Source organism: Balaenoptera physalus, assembly GCF_965194825.1.
Source record: "Balaenoptera physalus genome assembly, chromosome: 9".
Lineage (NCBI taxonomy): Eukaryota > Metazoa > Chordata > Mammalia > Artiodactyla > Balaenopteridae > Balaenoptera > Balaenoptera physalus.
In genome coordinates, this window is record NC_138888.1 from 49,755,093 (window position 1) to 49,773,841 (window position 18,749).

At 41.2% G+C, this 18,749-nt stretch overlaps 1 protein-coding gene across 9 annotated transcripts in view; it reads left to right on the plus strand.

Annotated features, from left to right (window-relative positions):
- Window positions 1–3,069: 3,069 nt before the first annotated feature.
- The window catches only part of METTL24 (methyltransferase like 24), a 174,831-nt gene continuing 159,151 nt past the window's right edge, over window positions 3,070–18,749 (plus strand). For 2 of the 9 annotated variants that reach the window (XM_082475388.1, XM_082475387.1), the window contains exon 1: window positions 3,071–3,457. In XM_082475388.1, coding sequence (XP_082331514.1) covers window positions 3,140–3,457 — 318 coding nt within the window. In that variant the 5' untranslated portion in view covers window positions 3,071–3,139. Of the gene's footprint in view, window positions 3,458–4,434; window positions 5,864–18,749 lie in introns of those variants that run through there. The other 7 variants (XM_082475389.1, XM_082475391.1, XM_082475392.1 and 4 more) reach the window with 7 other exon arrangements.

Here is an 18,749-nt window from a genome sequence, read left to right on the forward strand (position 1 = left end):
CACATTGTGAAACAGAAACAACCACCTAGTGGAGGTGAGGATCCTAGTCTGTCAGCCTCTGTTCTCCCTCTGGACAGCCTCTAATTAAAAGTTGGTACATTAACATCTGTGGCTAGGACTTTCTTGGTGGTCTAGTGGTTGACTCCACGCTCCCAGTGCAGGGGGCACGGGTTCGATCCCTGGTCAGGGAACTACATGGTGTGGCCAAAAATAAAAATAAACAAAAATTTAAAAAACCCCACAAAGTAAAAAAAACAAACAAACAACCAAAATGTCTTCAGAAATAGCCAGTTGTCCTCTAGGAGGCAAAATTATCCCTGATTGAGAACCACTGCACTACAGCATGTGTGCAAGTTGAAATGTATGGTGTCTAGGAGATTAGTAATAAAAATGTGCGATTTCACTCCTTTTGTTGGCTGAAACCTCAAGGAGGATGTAATTTGTGATCTGATGAAAGCTGCTTTTGTGGTTTACTCAACTGCACATTTAATTAACCAACCTACGACTCAGTGGTTAATGATTATCTGCATTTTGGAAACATCCAGAAATGACTGAGACAAGTCAAGTCTATAAGAAAAGCAAAGGTTGTGAATGAAAGATTGCTTGTCAGCTCTGACAGTGATCAGTTAGATTTTCCTCTATCAACTGACCCATTTCCTGATTTATTACCATTGACAACACATGGAAATATGCATGCAAGTTAAAAATAGGAGATTCCTTCCTAGAAAATTAATGATGCTACATACATATAAACAGTTCCTTTTTATTAATAATAAACAGAGATAGTTGCAAATGGTAAGGAAAAAGGGCCTTTAAATATTACATTTTATTTGGATTTTCCCCTGCATAATGGAAATATTAGAGAACCACAGAAATGAGATAAGGGAAAACATGAGGTCATCTTGCCTCTTGCCCATTCTCAAGAGCTACACTGTTCTGTGTTCCCCTCCTCCACCCCCAGTTCAGAGTCTCATTTTAATAATATAGGATACTCCTCATGTTTCTCCCCTGGAGAGGAACTCAACAGATAAGCAGTCGGTATAATTTAGTGGTATCATAATCTTCAAAAGATGACTTCTTTAGTGGCACTATGTTGGTTGCATAGAAATTAAAACTTCTAGCAAAGTCTGCATCAGACATTGGTGATCCACAATCACCACAAGCACAATACACATCATATCTTCAATAGCTTCACACAATTATATAATTTAATAGAGTGCATTTGTGGGATCTTGACTTTTAGTGGTTGTTTCTTGCAGCTGTTGGGTACTCCTAATCCAGAGAATACTGTGTAAGATAAATATCTTAAGGATATACAAATATCCTTCTACTTTATGTTTACCTACCTTGGAATCAATGCTTAAATTTTGTTTTTCATAACATCCAGGATTTTTTTTAATGGTAAATGATAAAAACAATTACTATTAATTGAATAACTTATATAACCATGCATTATTTAGGTACTGAACATAAAATGTTTTATGCAATCTTTGTCATTCTACCAGATATACAAGTCTATTTACACATGAGAAAACTGAGGCTCAGAGAGGTTAAGTACCTTGTCCAAAGTCTCACAGCTTCTGAAAGGCAGGGTCCTGATTCAGCACACAGTTCAAGTGTAACACCACAGCTCATACTGTTTAAACAGTCACAGAATATGAGGTCTTCTCTGAGAGTTTGTGTCAGGAAAAATGTACTTGCTTGGATTCTTTAAAACAGAGCCCATCTATTGTGCAATAGCCAGAGGGCTACATCTACGAAAAAAACAAAAATCAATCATAATGAAACACTCAGAAGTCTGAGGACCTAGCGTGCCCAGGGAGTGGACTAGATCAGCTTGAGAAGTTTTGTTACATGTAGAGAAATAGCCCAAGTGCTCTGTGCAGTGACAAAGATTAAATCACATCTTTCTTAAGCCAGGGAGATTTTAGAAAGGCGGACTCCTTATGGGAAATTCCCGAAATTCAAATGGGGGTGGGGTTTCCGTATTTGTTCTCTGCTGTCCTTATAGGCTGTCAAGGGGAGAGGGTTGGTCGGCAGGGGTAGTCTAACATAAAAGCATGGAAAATGCAAGCGTAGAGTATGAAAAAAATGTAGCCCCAGCTAAAGAAAGCAAACTCAAACCCAAACCCAAACCTCAAACAGGTGGTGAGAAAGAATTTTTACTAACAATTGAAAACGCAACAGCCAACACTGGACTTCAGGCTGTGAGCACACTGGACTTCAGGCTGTGAGCGTTCAGGCTGATTAATTGAGGTCAAGGTGGTGATGGAAATACCAGCTGGGGAGCATTTTGCCGAAAGATAAATTTGTCCCTCTTTTTCTCTGCAAGACAGCAGGGAGGTGTGTGTTTGGAGCTAAATTAATTTGATTTACATCATGCCATGGTAACTTCTGTTCTCTCTCCCTGCTGTCAGATATCTTAGCTGGCTTCCCCGCCACCCCCTTCCTTCACCTCCCACACATTTCATAACACGAGGAGAAAGCACGGGTTGGCTTCGGGCAGAATTTAGAAATGGAATAACTTTGATTATTCTGCATCCAGCGCTGTTCTCTCCTCTCCCTTTCCCTTCTTTCTTGAGGGAGAGAAGTTGTAAACCTGAGCATAAGTGTGACGTATTTTTATAATGTGCTTAATGGCACAAACTGCTTGACAATCAGAACTTGTTCCTTGTAGCAAAACCTGTCAGCTCACCTATCCTCCTCCTGTGTTTCTTCAACAACACTAATACTAGAAAATGAAGTTATGGCCTAGGATCCCGTTAGGACTTTTTTTTTTTCGTGCTTTTTCTGGCTATGTAGCTTTCAGGCTCCGGGGGCCGGGCTGGGGGGCGCCTCCTCCGGGACCCTCAAGGTGGAGCTGGGCCCGGAGTCTGGCTTAGCCTAGCCGCCTGCGTCGCCTGCGCCGCCGGGACCCCTCCTGGCCCGTCGTCCCTCTCCCCTGCCAGCCAGGCGCTCTCGGCCGGGCTGGATAAGGTTACGCCGAGGCTTCCTTGGACGGAGGAAGGGAGGCGGGTCCGAGCCCGCGCCCCGGCCCGCGGGGGAGTTGCCGCAGTTGGCAGCTCGGCCCGAGGGGCCACATCCGGGCTGCGGGTCGGCGCGTGCGGGCGGCGGAGCGCAACCCCGGGCCCGGCCCGCCATGGCGTGGGAGAGGCTACCGGGGAGGGGCTGCGGTGCCCTGCACCGCTGTCTGCTCGGCGCTGCTCTGCTGCTCGGCCTGCGGCTCTGCGCGGAGCTGCGGCGCGCCGGGGCCCAGCCTCCGGCCCGCAGCGGCCTGCCGGGCTCGGCCCCCCGACCGCCCGAGCCGCCCCTGCCGCCCGCGCCGGCCCAGCGGCGCGGCGCCAGCCGGAGGCAGGTGACCTACGTGCGCAGCGGGCACCGAGCGCCGCCGCGGGGCGGCGGGAGCGGGACGCAGGAGCCGGGCTGCTGCTCTCCGCGCGGGCGTCCCCGCCGTAAGGTCAGTTGCAAAAGATGCAGTCTTGGGTCTTAGACCCGGCTCCCCCTTCCGGTCCTCGCTACAGAGCCCTCATTCAATATTCAACCAGTATTTGCTGAGCGCCCACTGTGTGCCAGGCCCCTTGCTATGCGGGCATCCAGGAGGGAAGGACCAAGCCCTGCTCTCAAGGAGCTTACATTTTAGGGAGGGAGGGCGTGAGCGATGGACAAGGCAAGGAAAAGAAAGGAGTTGTGGTTTTGTTGATGTTTTGTGCTTCTCCCCGTTTTCTCCTTGAGGCCTGGACAAAGCTGTATGGGTATCCACTGTGAATTGCTTTTCCATTCTACCTTCATCGCGGTGATGAAGATTCACTTAGCCGAATTTTCCTTGAATTCCACCGCAGACTTTGGCAGGGTGTGGGGCGCGGGGTGAGAAGTCGAGTTCCCAGCACCACTCAATGGGGAGTTAATTGGAACTTGGAGGACTGTAGTGATAACCCGGGTTTTTCTTACAACACCAACAGTGTTGGTCTCCCTCCCTCATTAACTTCTTGGCTCACACATTGAGTAGTTATCTTATTCAATTTTAACCTCTGATTGTTAAGCCTCTGGCTTCCTATCCACCTCTTGGAGCTCCGTAATTTACTTGGTACTTGGGAGTGAAAAGATTAAGAACTGAAGGTATGAGCTTGCCTGGTCTTTATACCCATCAACCCTAACAACGTCCTTTGCCTTGCTTTCCCTCTTTTCTTTTAAACAGCCCCCCTGCATCCCTCCAGCTTCCCCACCACCCCACTACTGGGGAGAGAGAAAAACTCTTCCTTGGACTCTGCTGCTTCCTTTAACTTCTACCTTACTTTTCAATATCATGTCCACCAATTTCTTCTACTGTTTTCTTTTCCCTCACTTCCTCTTCAAGCCTTGCCCTCTGTCTTTCCACACCACTGCTGTCCCTGTCTAGGCCATCAGTGTTATCTTCCTGGATAAACTCAGATATATATATATATATCTCTGAAACCTCATTTCCTATGTAAAGTCTTAATTTGCTTTTATAGAAGAATGTAGTCACTTCTTTCTTCATGCTCCTAACGCACTTTCCATGATGCCATGTTTTTCTAAAGGCTTTTCAGCACTCTTTTGCCAAGTGCTTACCAGGTCCCCAGTGCTGCGTCAGGCACTGGGGGCACAATATGAGCTCAGAGTCTAGTTGGGGAGGCACACAGCACAGACATCCAGTACTGTGACCAGTGCTATACTTAAGGTCTTGAACTCTGCCTGGGGAGTCAAGAAAGGCTAACCCGGAGGGGACCTTTGACCTAGGATTTGATGTTTCTTAGGAGTTCAGGTTCTTTTGTCCCTCTGGATGTCCTCAAATGTTCCATCCTTGGCACCCTCAATCCCACCTTGCACTTGCCCTTTCACATCTGCTCTCAGCCTCTGTTGTTTCTGTTTCACCTGTTCAAGAATCATTCTTAAATGATTAGTCTTAGTCTCCACTTCAGATGACAGAATCGATAACTGGAGCCTGTCCTACAAATGGAAAGGTTTGAAATGCATAGACTCAGAGGGCTACCGGAGAGCAAGTTCAAATCCACCTCCTTTAGGAGGCTGCTGTAGTAATTCCTGCAGGAGATTGTGGTGGCTTAGATAGGATGGTTGAAGTGGAGGTGTGAGAAGTGGTCCAATATTGGATATATTTTGCAGGAAGATGAGAAAGGAGTAGGTTTTTTTTTTGTTTGTTTAGGTTTGTGTTTTCGGGGGAGTGGATGGAAATCAGGAGTTTTGTTTTAAACATCTTGAATTTGAGATATCCTTTGGACATCCATGTGGAAATGTCAATTAGGCAGTTGGACATATGAGTCTGGAGGTGGAGGAAATGTCCAGGCTGAAGATAGAGGTGTGGGAGTCCTCAGGGTACAAGTGGTCCTTTTAAAGCCATGAGACTGCAGGAGATCCTCGGGCCATGAGGGTGGATAACAAAGACAGAGATCTGAGTCTGAGCCCTGGGGCTCAGTTTTATTAAAATTAAATTTAAAAAAAAGAAATATTCATATGGCTGATTCACTTCGCTGTACAGTAGAAAGTAACACAACATTGTAAAACAACTATACTCCTCCTGCCCAAAAAAGGAAATATTTGCATCGAACCTTACATGTTGTAAGTATTCAATAATGGTAGCTTTAATTTTCACTAATCTGTCCCAAGTCTTTAGCCTCAGCCATTTGCTAAATGTCATTTTTTATAACCTATTTACATTCCTTTGGTTTACGCTGATTCTTTTACCCCCATCCTTTTTTCCTATGATTCATGCCCTTTCCACCCTTGAACATTCAGGTCAAGGATCGTGGCCTGGAAACCTTTACTCATCATTCCTACTTCCTTGCTGATCTTTGCCAGTTTGGGAGACAACAGAAGTGCATTCTGATTTGTGAGTTGCTTTGTACGTGTTTTGACCTAATAATCTCTTTCAGATTGAATGTTTTGTCTGCACAGTTGTTTGTGATGGAAAGGATCACATTTCCCAAAGTGACCCTTAGTAAATGCTTACTCCCAAGACACCAATAAGTAAAAAAAATAAGAATCTTATTATTTCAACCTATTACGTATAACTCTAAATGTCTTTGGTTAAAAATATATAAGAAAGAATTGAGTGAAAATAGCAATTAAAAATTACTATTTTTAAAGTATTATTTTAGTTTTTAGTCTCTTAAAGAAAAAAATTTCCCTGGATTTTCTTTTCCCTAGCTACTTAGTTATTTATTTTCTTATTTTCAAGATATACATTCTAACGTTCCCAAATTCCTAGATAGTGGAAATCTTGAATTTATTTCATTTTTCCATTATTTCACAGTTGAATTAAAATGTTCCTCAAAACTGGAAAGACCAGTTACCTAATCTGTTCTCCCACTTCTGGGAACAGAGTGCAATGTCCCTTATCTCTCGGGAAACAAGTCTTGTTCCTTTTTAGCCTCCCATCAAGACAAGGTGTAATATAAACTGAATGCACAGTTAAATAATTGATATAATTAAAGTTTGGAAGTTATGTGTTAAACTCCTTGGATCCTATTTTATTTAAATTTTGTTTGTTGAGGATAATGATAAATAATGTTATTTAGGTTCTTGGTTACTTTGCCGTAGGCACCTACCAGATAGGTGAAGGAGAAAAAGTTCCATTCTATTTTGAGGATGGCTTTCTGGGTGGATGAGAACCTGCATGAAATAATTGGGTTGCTGAGTGTTTCTTGTCAACGTGCTTCCTTTGCAGGTGTTACAGGCACAAAAATTTAGCAATTATATTGCCACTTTAATCATAGCTTATGCTTCTCTCAAAGAAAATAATCTATTATAAAAAAGAGAAGTGAAGTGTAGTCCTCATATAATTCTTTTCCTCTTTTCTCATCCCCTTCTTTCACCAAGCTAAGAAAGAAAGAAATAGCTCTAAATAGCAAATCCTCTTTCACATCAGGGGTTCTAATCTTACAGCATTATGAATTGAGGGCAAATGAGACATGATGGATAAATACTGTCCTATGTGATTAGGACTCCCCTGGAACCCATATAATTTTGTATATTACAGAGGCTTTAAGCCTACAAATATCACTATAATTCTATTTCATTCCTTTCCTTTCTCTCTGTTTTCTGTGTTTCTTTATGGTTTTTCTTAAACAGACGTTTACTGTGATTACATGGGTAAAGTTCTTCTGGGGGGCGTTAATAGAGGACTGATGATGGTCTTCATGATTTATGCTTTTTTCTACAATCTTGGGTAGATGCTTCTCTTACACGTTGGCAATCCACCTAAAAGACAGCAGCAAAATTTATGGCTCATATGCACAGGAGAAGTACTGTTGACAAAATAATTAATCAGTGGTCTATGTAAGAAAGAAATGGAAAATTTTATTTGAGCCAAATTGAGGATTATAACCCAGGAGACAGTCTCTCAGAGAGCTCTGAGAACTGTTCCAAAGAGGTAAGGGAGAGACCAGTATATAAGTGATTTTAGAGAAGGGCTAAGTGCAATCAAGCACACAACTTGGTGGAGGGTTACTATTATTCGTAAGGAACAGATATCTTAGTTAATGGTTTTAGTGCTTTTCTAAATATGGGAAGATGAAAGAAACTGTGTTCATGAATTTTCTCCTGAAAATATCTATCTGAAGGCCTATTCTGCCAGTTTTCTCAGAGCACAGTGCCTCATCCTGATTTTGCCCAGAATTCCTTTCTCAGGGTGTATTGTAGGTCAGTGACTGCAGTGGCTAATGACTTGATTCTTGTAGAACTAGATGATGGGCAACATACTTTATTTTACAATCCCCTCCCTTTTGGTCTTAATTTTGACCAAGGTTTGGGAGGCATTTCGTGATCAATTTGTCTCACAGCACTAGGAATGCACATTCCCAGGTCAGTCAAGGATTTCATTGATAGGCTATTCAACATGCTATTACTAGACTAGGCCCTGTTAACAATAGTCAAAAGCCTCTGGACCACCTGTCTTACTAATCTGTTATAGTCTAGGAAATGCTTGCCTGTTGTTGCTTTTTCTTATATCTAGAGTTACACTATCACAATCTTTGATCTTATAGGACTATATATTTGGTCAATCGTTTCGAGTTGCCTAATCATCATTAATTTTATTGGAGGCTCCATCATACATTTGGCAGTACAAGAAGCAATTATCTTGTAAAATAGGCAGAATACAAGTAATATAGCTAGTGACATTAATAAGGTCCTAAGTAAGTATTTAAGCTAAGAATTTCCATTAGTTGAGGCCCAATATCTCCCCAGGTCATCTGACCCAGTCTGTTCTGTACCAGTTGCTATCTTTTAGGGAAATGATATATTAACATTGTACATAAAGTTCACCAAAGAGTCTGCATGTATAAGGTGAGTGGTGGGTCATCGTGACCTTTTACAGGATTGAGAAAGGAAGTTTAACTTCTAAGGAATTACATGGCTGGCTCCAGAAGAAGAAAAATTGATCTTTATGGTTAAGCGGGTATTTCTGCCATTGGGGTGGTCTGGTTAATGCATAATGCAGATGCACAATGCACGCTGGAAGGAAGGGAGGAGGTCCAAACAGGCAGAGAAAAGAATCTTATGTTTAAATTTTTCTCGTATTGCCTTAAAATATGAATTTTGTTTCATCAGTAGTCATATAGGAGCCAAGCTTCCTGAAGAAAGTTTCTTCTCTCTTATCAGATGTATTTTGCTTGACATTTAATATGTGGGGTAGAAAAGTGACTTCTGAGTCACAGGCCTACAGAACCCAGCAATGTGCTGGCTTGGTTTGTTAGTTACAGATCCTTTGGAACAACATGTCAGGGGAAAAAAAGTGCTGTTTCCTCTTCTCCTGAAAAACCATATGGCAAAAGTTAGTCTTTCTTCATCACTTCCTGTTATCCTCTTAGTTTTCTAATTCCATGATTGTCATCAAGAAGAAGGAGGAAAAATGGCATAGTATGCCCCTTGATATATCCAACTGCCTTAAACATTATTATTCTTTACAAAATACTTGAAGGTAGGTTTGAATTGCTTGTAAAATATGGCCCAGCAGTAGTTTCCAACTACTTAGGTTTCTGCTGTATCCCTACACTCCTGTCCTTCAAGAACAACATTCATTAATCCTCTCACATTGTCCTCAGAAGGCAAAGCATTTTCATTTTAAACAGTCGTTTAGGGTAATTGAATGTGCTCCAGCAATATGTGGGTGTGAAAAAGCAGTTGCTTAGTTTCGCAAAGAAAAGCATGTTCTGATGAAAACTTTGATGTGCGGTAGGTGGAGCATAGGCTTCTGCACTCCTTCCAAACCCTGCAGTTCCTCAGAGAGCATTCTGTGGGCAAAGAAACTGCTAATGGAGGCCCCACTGTTTTCAACAATTGGTGGTGGAGATTTTAGGTTTTTTTGTGTGCAATTTGTCCAGTTCATTTTCTCCAAGGAACAGAAAGCCTTATTGGTTTTCTCAAATTGGATTTCATTTTTGGTCTGTGAAGAGAATCAGAGCTGTGTAGTTAAACTGGAGACTGTTAAGAGTGGTAGACATTTGATTTTTTTCCATCTGTGTTATGACACCTTTGGAGTCCTTATAAGGAGTTTGGCTCTTTATTCTGTGATTCATAGAAAGTAACAGGTACCTGCTTCATTTACCGTGAGACACTAGCGTTGATAAGCTTCTCTTAAAAGCAGCCCTTGAGTCCTCTTAGATACCTCACATCAATCCCATTAATGACCTGTAGAGTTTTCTGCTAAAACAGGGTGGGAAAATTTGCTGTCCAAGAAGCATTTTTATCCTGCTCAAATGATTGAAACAAAATTGAGTTTTAGCCTTCTAGTCTAGAACCATATGTAATTTAAACTAATAGCAAGGTGGCTTGTTAGTTTATGGCTCAAGGAGGTATATTGGACCCGTGAAGAATTTTGTTTGAGCCACACGGTGTTTTTAAGTATCTAAACATAAATATCTTCAGATATGGCATATAGTGTCCAGTGGAGTCCAGTTCAGCACTGTCTCCCTTTATATTATCTGTCTGATCTGTGAAGGCATTTGAAGTTTCAACCTCTGAGCCAGATGTCAAAATTTGCAATTGTCCAGATGAATGGATAAAGAAGATGTGGAACATATATTCAATGGAATATTACTCAGCCATAAAAAGAAGTGAAAGTGAGTTATTTGCAGGGAGGTGGATGGACCTAGAGACTGTCATACAGAGTGAAGTAAGTCGGAAAAAGAAAAACAAATACCGTATGCTAACACATATATATGGAATCTAAAAAAAAAAAAAGGTTCTGAAGAACCTAGGGGCAGGACAGGAATAAAGACGCAAACGTAGAGAATGGACTTGAGGACTTGGGGAGGGGGAAGGGTAAGCTGGGACGAAGTGAGAGAGTGGCATGGACATATATACACTACCAGATGTAAAATAGATAGCTAGTGGGAAGCAGCCGCATAGCACAGGGAGATCAGCTCAGTGCTTTGTGATCACCTAGAGGGGTGGGGTAGGGAGGGTGGGAGGGAGACGCAAGAGGGAGGAGATACGGGGATATATGTATATGTATAGCTGATTCACCTTGTTATAAAGCAGAAACTAACACACCATTGTAAAGCAATTAAATTCCAATAAAGATGTAAAAAAAAATTAAATTAAAACTATTATTTAAAAAAAAAATTGCAATTGTTTTTCCTAAAAAGTGACAAGCGAGGTTAATGCTGCTAAGCTCAATGGTAGCATGGCACATAAATACTAGATACACAGAAGCTGAAGGTCCTTTTAAGTCATTCCCAGTCAAGAGAGTTGAGTTACCTAAGGGTAGAGTTGGCTATTGGGGAGAGTAAGATTATAGGGGAGTGTACTTAGTTAATACAATATTCTTTTGGTTATAAACAAGAAAGATGGACTCTGGCCTAGCTTAAGCAAAAAGCAAAAAAAAAAAAAAAGAATTAAATAAATGTATTGAAACTTGGGAATTTACCACTGAATTGGAGGAAGAGTTAAATGATCATGCTGTTGAGGAGAGAAAGAATAGGTTACTCTAGAATTCCCAGCTTTCCTTGGGCTTCTCCCTCCAGGGCCACCACAATAAGACTCACCTCCCTCAACTCCTGGGCTTGGTCTCTTAGATACTCACCTTGGGTCAGCCAGCGCTAACCACAGGCCACAAACATAGCCCAGCAGCCCCCGTCCCTGTGCAGGGAGCCATTCTTAGAGAAAGGAGAAACTTTCTGAGCACCTAGAAATAGAGTGTAGGTCTTTTTTTAAAAAAATAATCTCAGAGCTTAGCCTCTGTGCCTCTGTGTGTGTGTATTTCTTTATTGGTTAACTGTTTCTCTATTTAAAACTGTTAAAGATAACCTTACTTCCAGGTAGCACTCAGCAATAAGTCGGTACCTTGTGCATACTTCTGATTTTTTATTCAGTTTGGTATATATACACAAGATCTATACTTATGCAATATATATATATATTTTTTTGGCCGTGCCACGCGGCATGTGGGATCTTAGTTCCCCAACCAGGGATCAAACCCGTGCCCCCTGCATTGTAAGCACAGAGTCTTAACCACTGGACCACCAGGGAAGTCCCTTCTTTTCAAGTAAAACGTTATTTGTGAGGGCTTCTGTGGAGAAGGTAAATATAATCAATATTCAGCCCGTGATCCCCATTAGGGTTCTCAAACCAAAGTTAGAGTTTTATGTTCTTTGATTTTTTGTCTGTCAGTTCAGAAAGTTACTTTGCAAAAAAGATCTGAAAAATTCTTCAGAGCATCTGAATATTTATAACCCTTTTTGCAACTGGTTAGTTTGGGATTCTTTAACATATGATTACTTCTGTATCAGGACTCTCTAGGTTGCAAGTGACAGAACCCAACTGAAACTAGTAAAAACAGGGATTCATTGGAAGGGTGCTAGGGTAGAACTGAAGAAAGAGCTGCAGAAACCAGGACAGCTCTCGGAACTTGATTATGGACTAAAATGAGTATTGAATACGTTAGTTATCTGGATCACCCATTACCAAAGATGTAATGGGTGTTTATCATTCTTTTTGGCCACACCTTTGAATTCCCTTCCTGTGTTTGAGGAATTCTCCACCTTTCTAAGAAAAAGGTAAAAAATAAATTTCCTTGGCCCTAAAGGTCATTCTTGTGACCTAGGCTTCACCATTCACATACACCTGCATGAGAGTTTGGATTGTGCTTCAGAGATTTGAAGAAACAAGCTTCAGCACAAGGATCACAGAGCTCCAGGTTCTAGCAGAGGCATCAGTGCCTAGGGTGGTGAAATGAGCCGTGGTGTCTGTGCCCAGTGGTGGGGTAGTGCGGTCTACACTGGTGTCCACGGTGGTGTTCCTCCTGCCCTTGAGATTCTGTAAGCTAATAAATCTTTAATTCCTTTTCTACTTAACTAGCCAGAGTGGTTTCTGTTGTTTACAACCAAGAACCTTGGCAGATCAGTAAATTAGAGTTGGCAGTTTGGAAGGTTACAACTGTAGCTTTCCCTCTTCAATTTTGCTTGCTCTATTTAATTCAGATTTTGGAGCATGATGATTGGGGTCCAAGTGAACTATGGGCTAAGGGACCTTTCCCTGACAAGATAATAACATTTAACACCAGATACTAAATCATACAAATCTGCTGACTCATCACTAGAAACACCAAGCCCTTTTTCACGGCACCATTTGTCTAGGGTGTCGGGCAGGGGAGGCCAGTTTATGCTGTGATCACAAACAACCCTCAAATCTCAGGGCTCTTACCAACAAAGGTTTGTTTCTTGCTTCTGCTGCGTATCCATTGCTGGTTGGCAGGAGTGGGGTGCTGCTCTATGCTGTCTTCATCCTCTCTCTGGACCCCAGTCTGGAACATTGCCTGTCGCCTCGGCAGAGCGGTGAGTGCTCTGGAGAGTCTTGTGTGGCATTGTTAAATGCCCTTGGCCAAAAGCCAGATAACACTCCTGCTCACAATCCAATGACCAGAGCTGTTTGCTGGGCCTTCCCAGTGCAGGAGGCCAGAGATCTGCCATGTGCTCCGAAGTCAGAGGCAGGAACTGTTTGGTGAGCAGCACTCACGGTCACCACACTATGGTAACACTTCAATCATCCGTATCTAAATGGACATCGTCTAGGTCATGTTCCATGCTTGCCATTTCCAGTGCCTCGCTGAATCTGCACATTTGGCAGTATTGAATAAAGCATGCGAGGCTCTTTTCAGGGGACGTAGATCTAAAATGAAGCAGACATCTGAATTTAGCAGAACAGTGAAATAAAACGAGACGCGATTTACATCTTATAAACAGTGCTGTGGCATGTCCTGGAGTTTGTTAAGTACAGTGATTCTCGTTGACATGTTTATGTTAGATTCTTTGTGCAGAGCAATGATGGGATGATGGTCTGCAGTTCTGGGGAGAAAAAGGGCAAGTTATTTGAATAAATAAAGCCATGAGTGTAAATGAACTGAAGGCCTCTGGTGAGATGAATCAAACTCCATGTTTAAATGCATCTTCATGGCGATCGCTTACTCATTTTTAGTTAGAGCAAGCTGAAAGACTTCCAAGCCTGTTTTCAGAATCTGGCCACAAATCAGAAACAGTATTCATGTTGTATAGTGTTGGCTATTGCACACAATGACAACAGTATTTTTAGTTTATTTTTCATCTACTTTGAGTGGAGCACAACAAATCAATTAAAAATCCTAATTAGCAAAACACATGCCCATTGAGTGCAGAAGGATTCAGTCACATGTGGAAGGAGGCCTCTTCTTTCAGCAATTTTTGGGGTAGAATATAGAGAAGCCAAGTAACACGTGAGATCCTAGGAGACTTATTTACTTGTATTTGCAAATGCCATGAAAACACTTCATTATGATGCATCCTCACCTCTAAGATGGGCTCGTAATTTTACACTTGAGGTCAGAAGTTTAAATTCTGCTCCCCTACTTAACTGGATGTGGACACGTGGCATACCCTGTCTGAACTTTAGTTTCCTCCTCTGTAAAAATGTAGTAGTACTTAACTCATGAAGGTTAGAGGAGAGTGAGTAGGTGAAAACACCTGGCCTATGGAAATAGTCCTGTAAATGAAGATTCTCTGTTCAGCCTCGTATTGCTGGCTGTGACACTAGCCCCTGAATCTCAAAAAGGTATAGGCACGTGTGTCTGTATGGTATAAAGCACAACATTCATTGGAATTTTTAATACTTCTTTTATTATTCTTGAAATTTAAAGCATATATAATATGCTGAGCCATCAGAGGTACTGGAATTTTTTTAATCTGAAATAAAAGCTAAAGTAAATATTAAATTTTTGTTATCATTTTTATTATAAACTTATTCCCCATGTAACTCACTTATTATAAAATTGTTAAGACTTACTTTTTCATGTCAGTTTGTGATTTTTTTCTCTTAAATCCAATTACAAATATCTTTTACAACATTGCTCTGTTAAATAATTTTGGTCCATGTTAGGGTTGACTGTATAAAATGTGTTTCCAAGCTTTCGAAATACAATTTTCACTCAAAAGAATGTTTACAAATCTCCTATTAACTGCCACTTACTGTGACTCTGCTGCTTCTTTAGTTCAGGAGGGGCCACTGGAGTAATTGTGGGTTAAAGAGCTAATTGCTAACTGTTTTTCTGGTTCTGTCTTCCACATTGTAGTCTAATAATTAAGTGCATATTATTCTACTTGGTACTTTGTATCCATTTTAAAGACAAACTCAATTTAACCAACACAATAAAGTAAATCTAAGTGCTGACCCTGCATGTGGTATTCTGCAGACTGTAAGGGCTTCAAGATGGTTACAGTTTAAGAATGGGGTGGGGAGTATGAGTGTGTTTCATGTTTGGTAATTGCAATCATTGTTGCTTTTGTTGTGGTCATCCATTTACAGTGCTTGGTGTCAGTTTATTTATCTCTTGTAAAAATGAAGTACAGTGTGTGTGTGTGTGGGAAAAAAAAAGAGCGGGGTGGGAGGGGGCCACTGTGCTAGTATTCTTTCACTTAATTCTCACAAAAAATCTGCGAGGTAGGAATTGTCCTTATTTTTCAGATGAGGGAGCTGAGGCTAGAGACATTAATAAATGTGAGTAAGACATAGCTAAAAGGGATGGGATGAAGGTTTAAACTCACAATCCATGACTCTTTCAATTTGCCCAATGAAATGGGCAGCTAACAACCAAGTCTCACATAAAATAGATCATTTACCAGCTGAAAATTAAAATCTTCATGTAAACAAAAGACACCACAGAGTTAAAAGGCAAGTCATAGGCTGGGAGAGGATATCTGCAATGCATATCACGAATAAAGGATTAATATTCCAAAGTTTAAAAAAAAAACCAACAAAACCATAAGAAAAAAAGATAAACAACTGAACAGTAAAACAAACAGGGCATTAACTAGGAGTTAACAGAAGAGGAAACCTGGAAGACTTATATATATATATAACACATATATAACTATCAAATAACAATATAATATAATTATAATATGGATAGAGAGAGTGTGAGTACAGAGAGATGATAAATCCTACCAATAAGCAGAAGAAGCAAATCAAAACACAATGGGATTATATTTCACCCCCAATCGTATTGGAACAGTGTAAAATGTCTGATAAAACAGATTGATAAGAATGTTGAGGAAAAGGAACTCCTTACTAAACTACTTTATCCAAAGTAGCTCCCTATCGCAGTTGCTCTTCTAATACCTTCTCTTATTTTCTCTATGGCATTCCCACTCTCTGATACTTTTTCCTTCTCTAATTCTTGTTTGCAGTCTCATCCCCTATGAAGGTAGGGGGCTCATCTGTTCTGCTCACCACTCTATCCCCAGAAACGATGATAGCATCAGCACAAAGCAGGTGCTTAGTAAACAGGGCTAAGAAACGGGTTATTTCAGTCCGCTGGGGTACTAGACCAATGTGTTTGAGGAACATTTGTATCTTTCAAGAGCTTTTCTAAAGCCCCCTCCAGATCTCTAATTTCTGAGTCAGGGCTTTACACCCCAGACTCTTGGAACAGAGCTCCCAGCCTTGACTTTGCTTCAGACAACAGTGGCTATACTACAGAGAGTTGAAGCCACATCCAGCCTGTGCCTGTTTTTGTATGGCTCATGAGTAAAGAATGGTTTTTATAAACATTTGCAGTTGACTTGATGTTAGGAAACACTAACTTTGAACCCAAATGAAGCAAAATACTGTCCAAAAGTAATATAGTATATCTATGTTACAGAAAATTCTGCACAATTTTTATTATATGTTGAATTTTATCAATAAAAATGTAGAAATTTATCTTCTCTCTTATTATGTAAGAATCTACTTAATATCCTTGATTTTGCCTCTTGGCTCGCAATGTCTAAAATATTTACTGTCTGACTCTTTACAGAAAATATTTGCCAACCCCTGCTGTGGAAATAGCCTCAGGGCAACCTACATTTGCCCCAGTCCAGTACACGAGACTCTTGTGCTAGATTTGCCATCCACAACATGAGAAGAATGGTCCTAGGCTTCCAACAGGGATACTGAGAACGTGTTTTGGTCCTCTGTAACCATTCATGGGGATGTCATCATAGTTGTCCAAGGTCTTTGTTTTGAGACCATTGCCATGCAGTGAATGTTAAAATGGTTTAAATCCTGGTGTTTGCTTACTACTGCCTGTTACCCACCTTTTCTAACACACATATAGATTTGTTGAGATTATATTATGACAGTCAGATGACCATATTTTTTCCAGCTTCTGGGTTCACTCTTTGTTTAATACTTAAAATGGTTTGAGCCATGTGCTGTGAGAGGTCCAGTACCTTCCCTCCCCTCAATGTTCTGATAATATCTGGGGCTTACATTTTCTGATCACTCTCCTAGCTCAGTGTTTTACCTCTGGCCACTGCTGTCTCCTCTCTGTTCTGCTCTGCCCACTTCTTTTATCCCCCAGAATGATGCAGGCATTACTGAAGGTCTCAGGGTAATAGAGATGTCAATGAAGTTCCAAACAAATTCAACTTAAAATTGATTAAAGATTTCTTGCCCGTTGGGAATTTCTTACTGGCTTTCTTTTCTTCTTAGGCTCCTATACCCTTGATCCTGCCTTCTCTTATCTACACATCAATCCCTTTCTTCCATTTTTCAAGCCTTCAGACCATCACTTCCCATCCTATTCTCTTGAACTTACAGCAAACAAATCCCAAATGCATGTCATTTTCTTACTCAGGCAATTTAGTTTTCTCCTCTCCTTCCAGGCCTGGCATAGAGATGAATTATACCACTCTGGCAGGAAAGCAGAATTGGTTGCAATCAGTGTTTGTTTTCAAAAATCGTGTTTCCTACATCCTCTCTACTATTAGACAGTCTATATAATGTGCTCAGCACAGTGCCTTGGATGTATGTAGTAAGCACTCATTACCTGTTGATTGTGCCAGCTTAGGTCCAGTGCTGGTCCCCTCATCCCGGCTGTGGCTACTGCTGTTTTGTGATATAGGGGAAATATATTACTAGTGACATTTTGGGAACAGTAATATGTTGCTTCATGCAGAACTTCCTTTTTCCTTCATACGTGTCTTCATTACTTCCTTTGGCTTTTGGGATCCCTGGTGAACTATATTTCCTCTGTCTGCCATGGAAATTAGTTTACATGAACTTTAGGGTTCAAGAGTGCCCAGAAATGACCCAGAAATGGCACACCTAGGTACATAATCAAGAGAATTGAAAACATGTTTGCCCAAAACTTGTATGAATAGTATAAATAAATGTTTACAGCAGCACTATTCATAATAGCCATAAGTTGGAAGCAACCCAAATTTCCATTGAATGCATTCACAAAACGTGGTATATCTGTATGATGGAATATTATTCACCTATAAAAAGCATGAAGTCCTGATACATGCTATGATGTGGATGAACCTTGAAAACATGATAAGTGAGAGAAAATAGTCACAAAAGGCCACATGTTGCATCACTCCATTTTAATGAAATAACCAGAATAGGCAAATCTATAGAGACAGGAGTAGATTAGTGTTTGCTAGGGACTGGGGGAAGAGGGGAATGTGAAATGGCTGCTACTGGAAATTTTTTTTTTTTTTTTTTTTGAGGTGATGAAAATATTATGGAATTAGTGGTGATGGTTGCCTAATCTGTGTATATATTTAAAAGCCACTTAATTGTTCACTTAAAAATGGTAAATTTTAGGGTGTGTGAATTACATCTCAGTTAAAAAAAATTGTCAGAAGCCCATGGAATGAATGGCAGGTGTGAAACCACATGCTTTGCTCTGTCCGGATGAAGATAAATTAACTATGAGAGAGCCCTGGGACCCCAGCCTGATGGTGCTCACTAATTGGCATGGGTACGCTCAACAGAAAGGCAGAGTCCACATGCTTGCTTCTCTAGGAAGTACCTGGCTTGGCCTCTCAGGAGTGGTCACTTGCTGCTGGTGAACTGCATGGTGCTCACTCTCCCATCAGCTCCCCAGGCGTGGCAGACGCATTGCAGAATCAGACACATGCAGCCCTACGTTAGGAATCCAGATAAGGGGGAAGCTGAAGCTGCCATCACTGTGAGCTTGCTGGCTTCCTAGTGCATCAGTTTTTTGCGCAGAGCTCTGACCCAGAGCACCGGGGGTTTGTCAAAAGAGGTGGCCGAGCATGGGTCAGCCCACTGCACCTCTTCTATGAGTGAGTTCTTCTGCTTAGGACTTCAATTACCTTGCCTCTTTCTTTTTCTCACTTTCATTTTCACCCACAGGACCCTTGTCACCTCATTCGTAATGACTTGTGTGCAGGGAGCATCTTATACATTTTGGAGGGCATTTGTGTTAAAGGGAACAGCAGTTATACCAATACCTT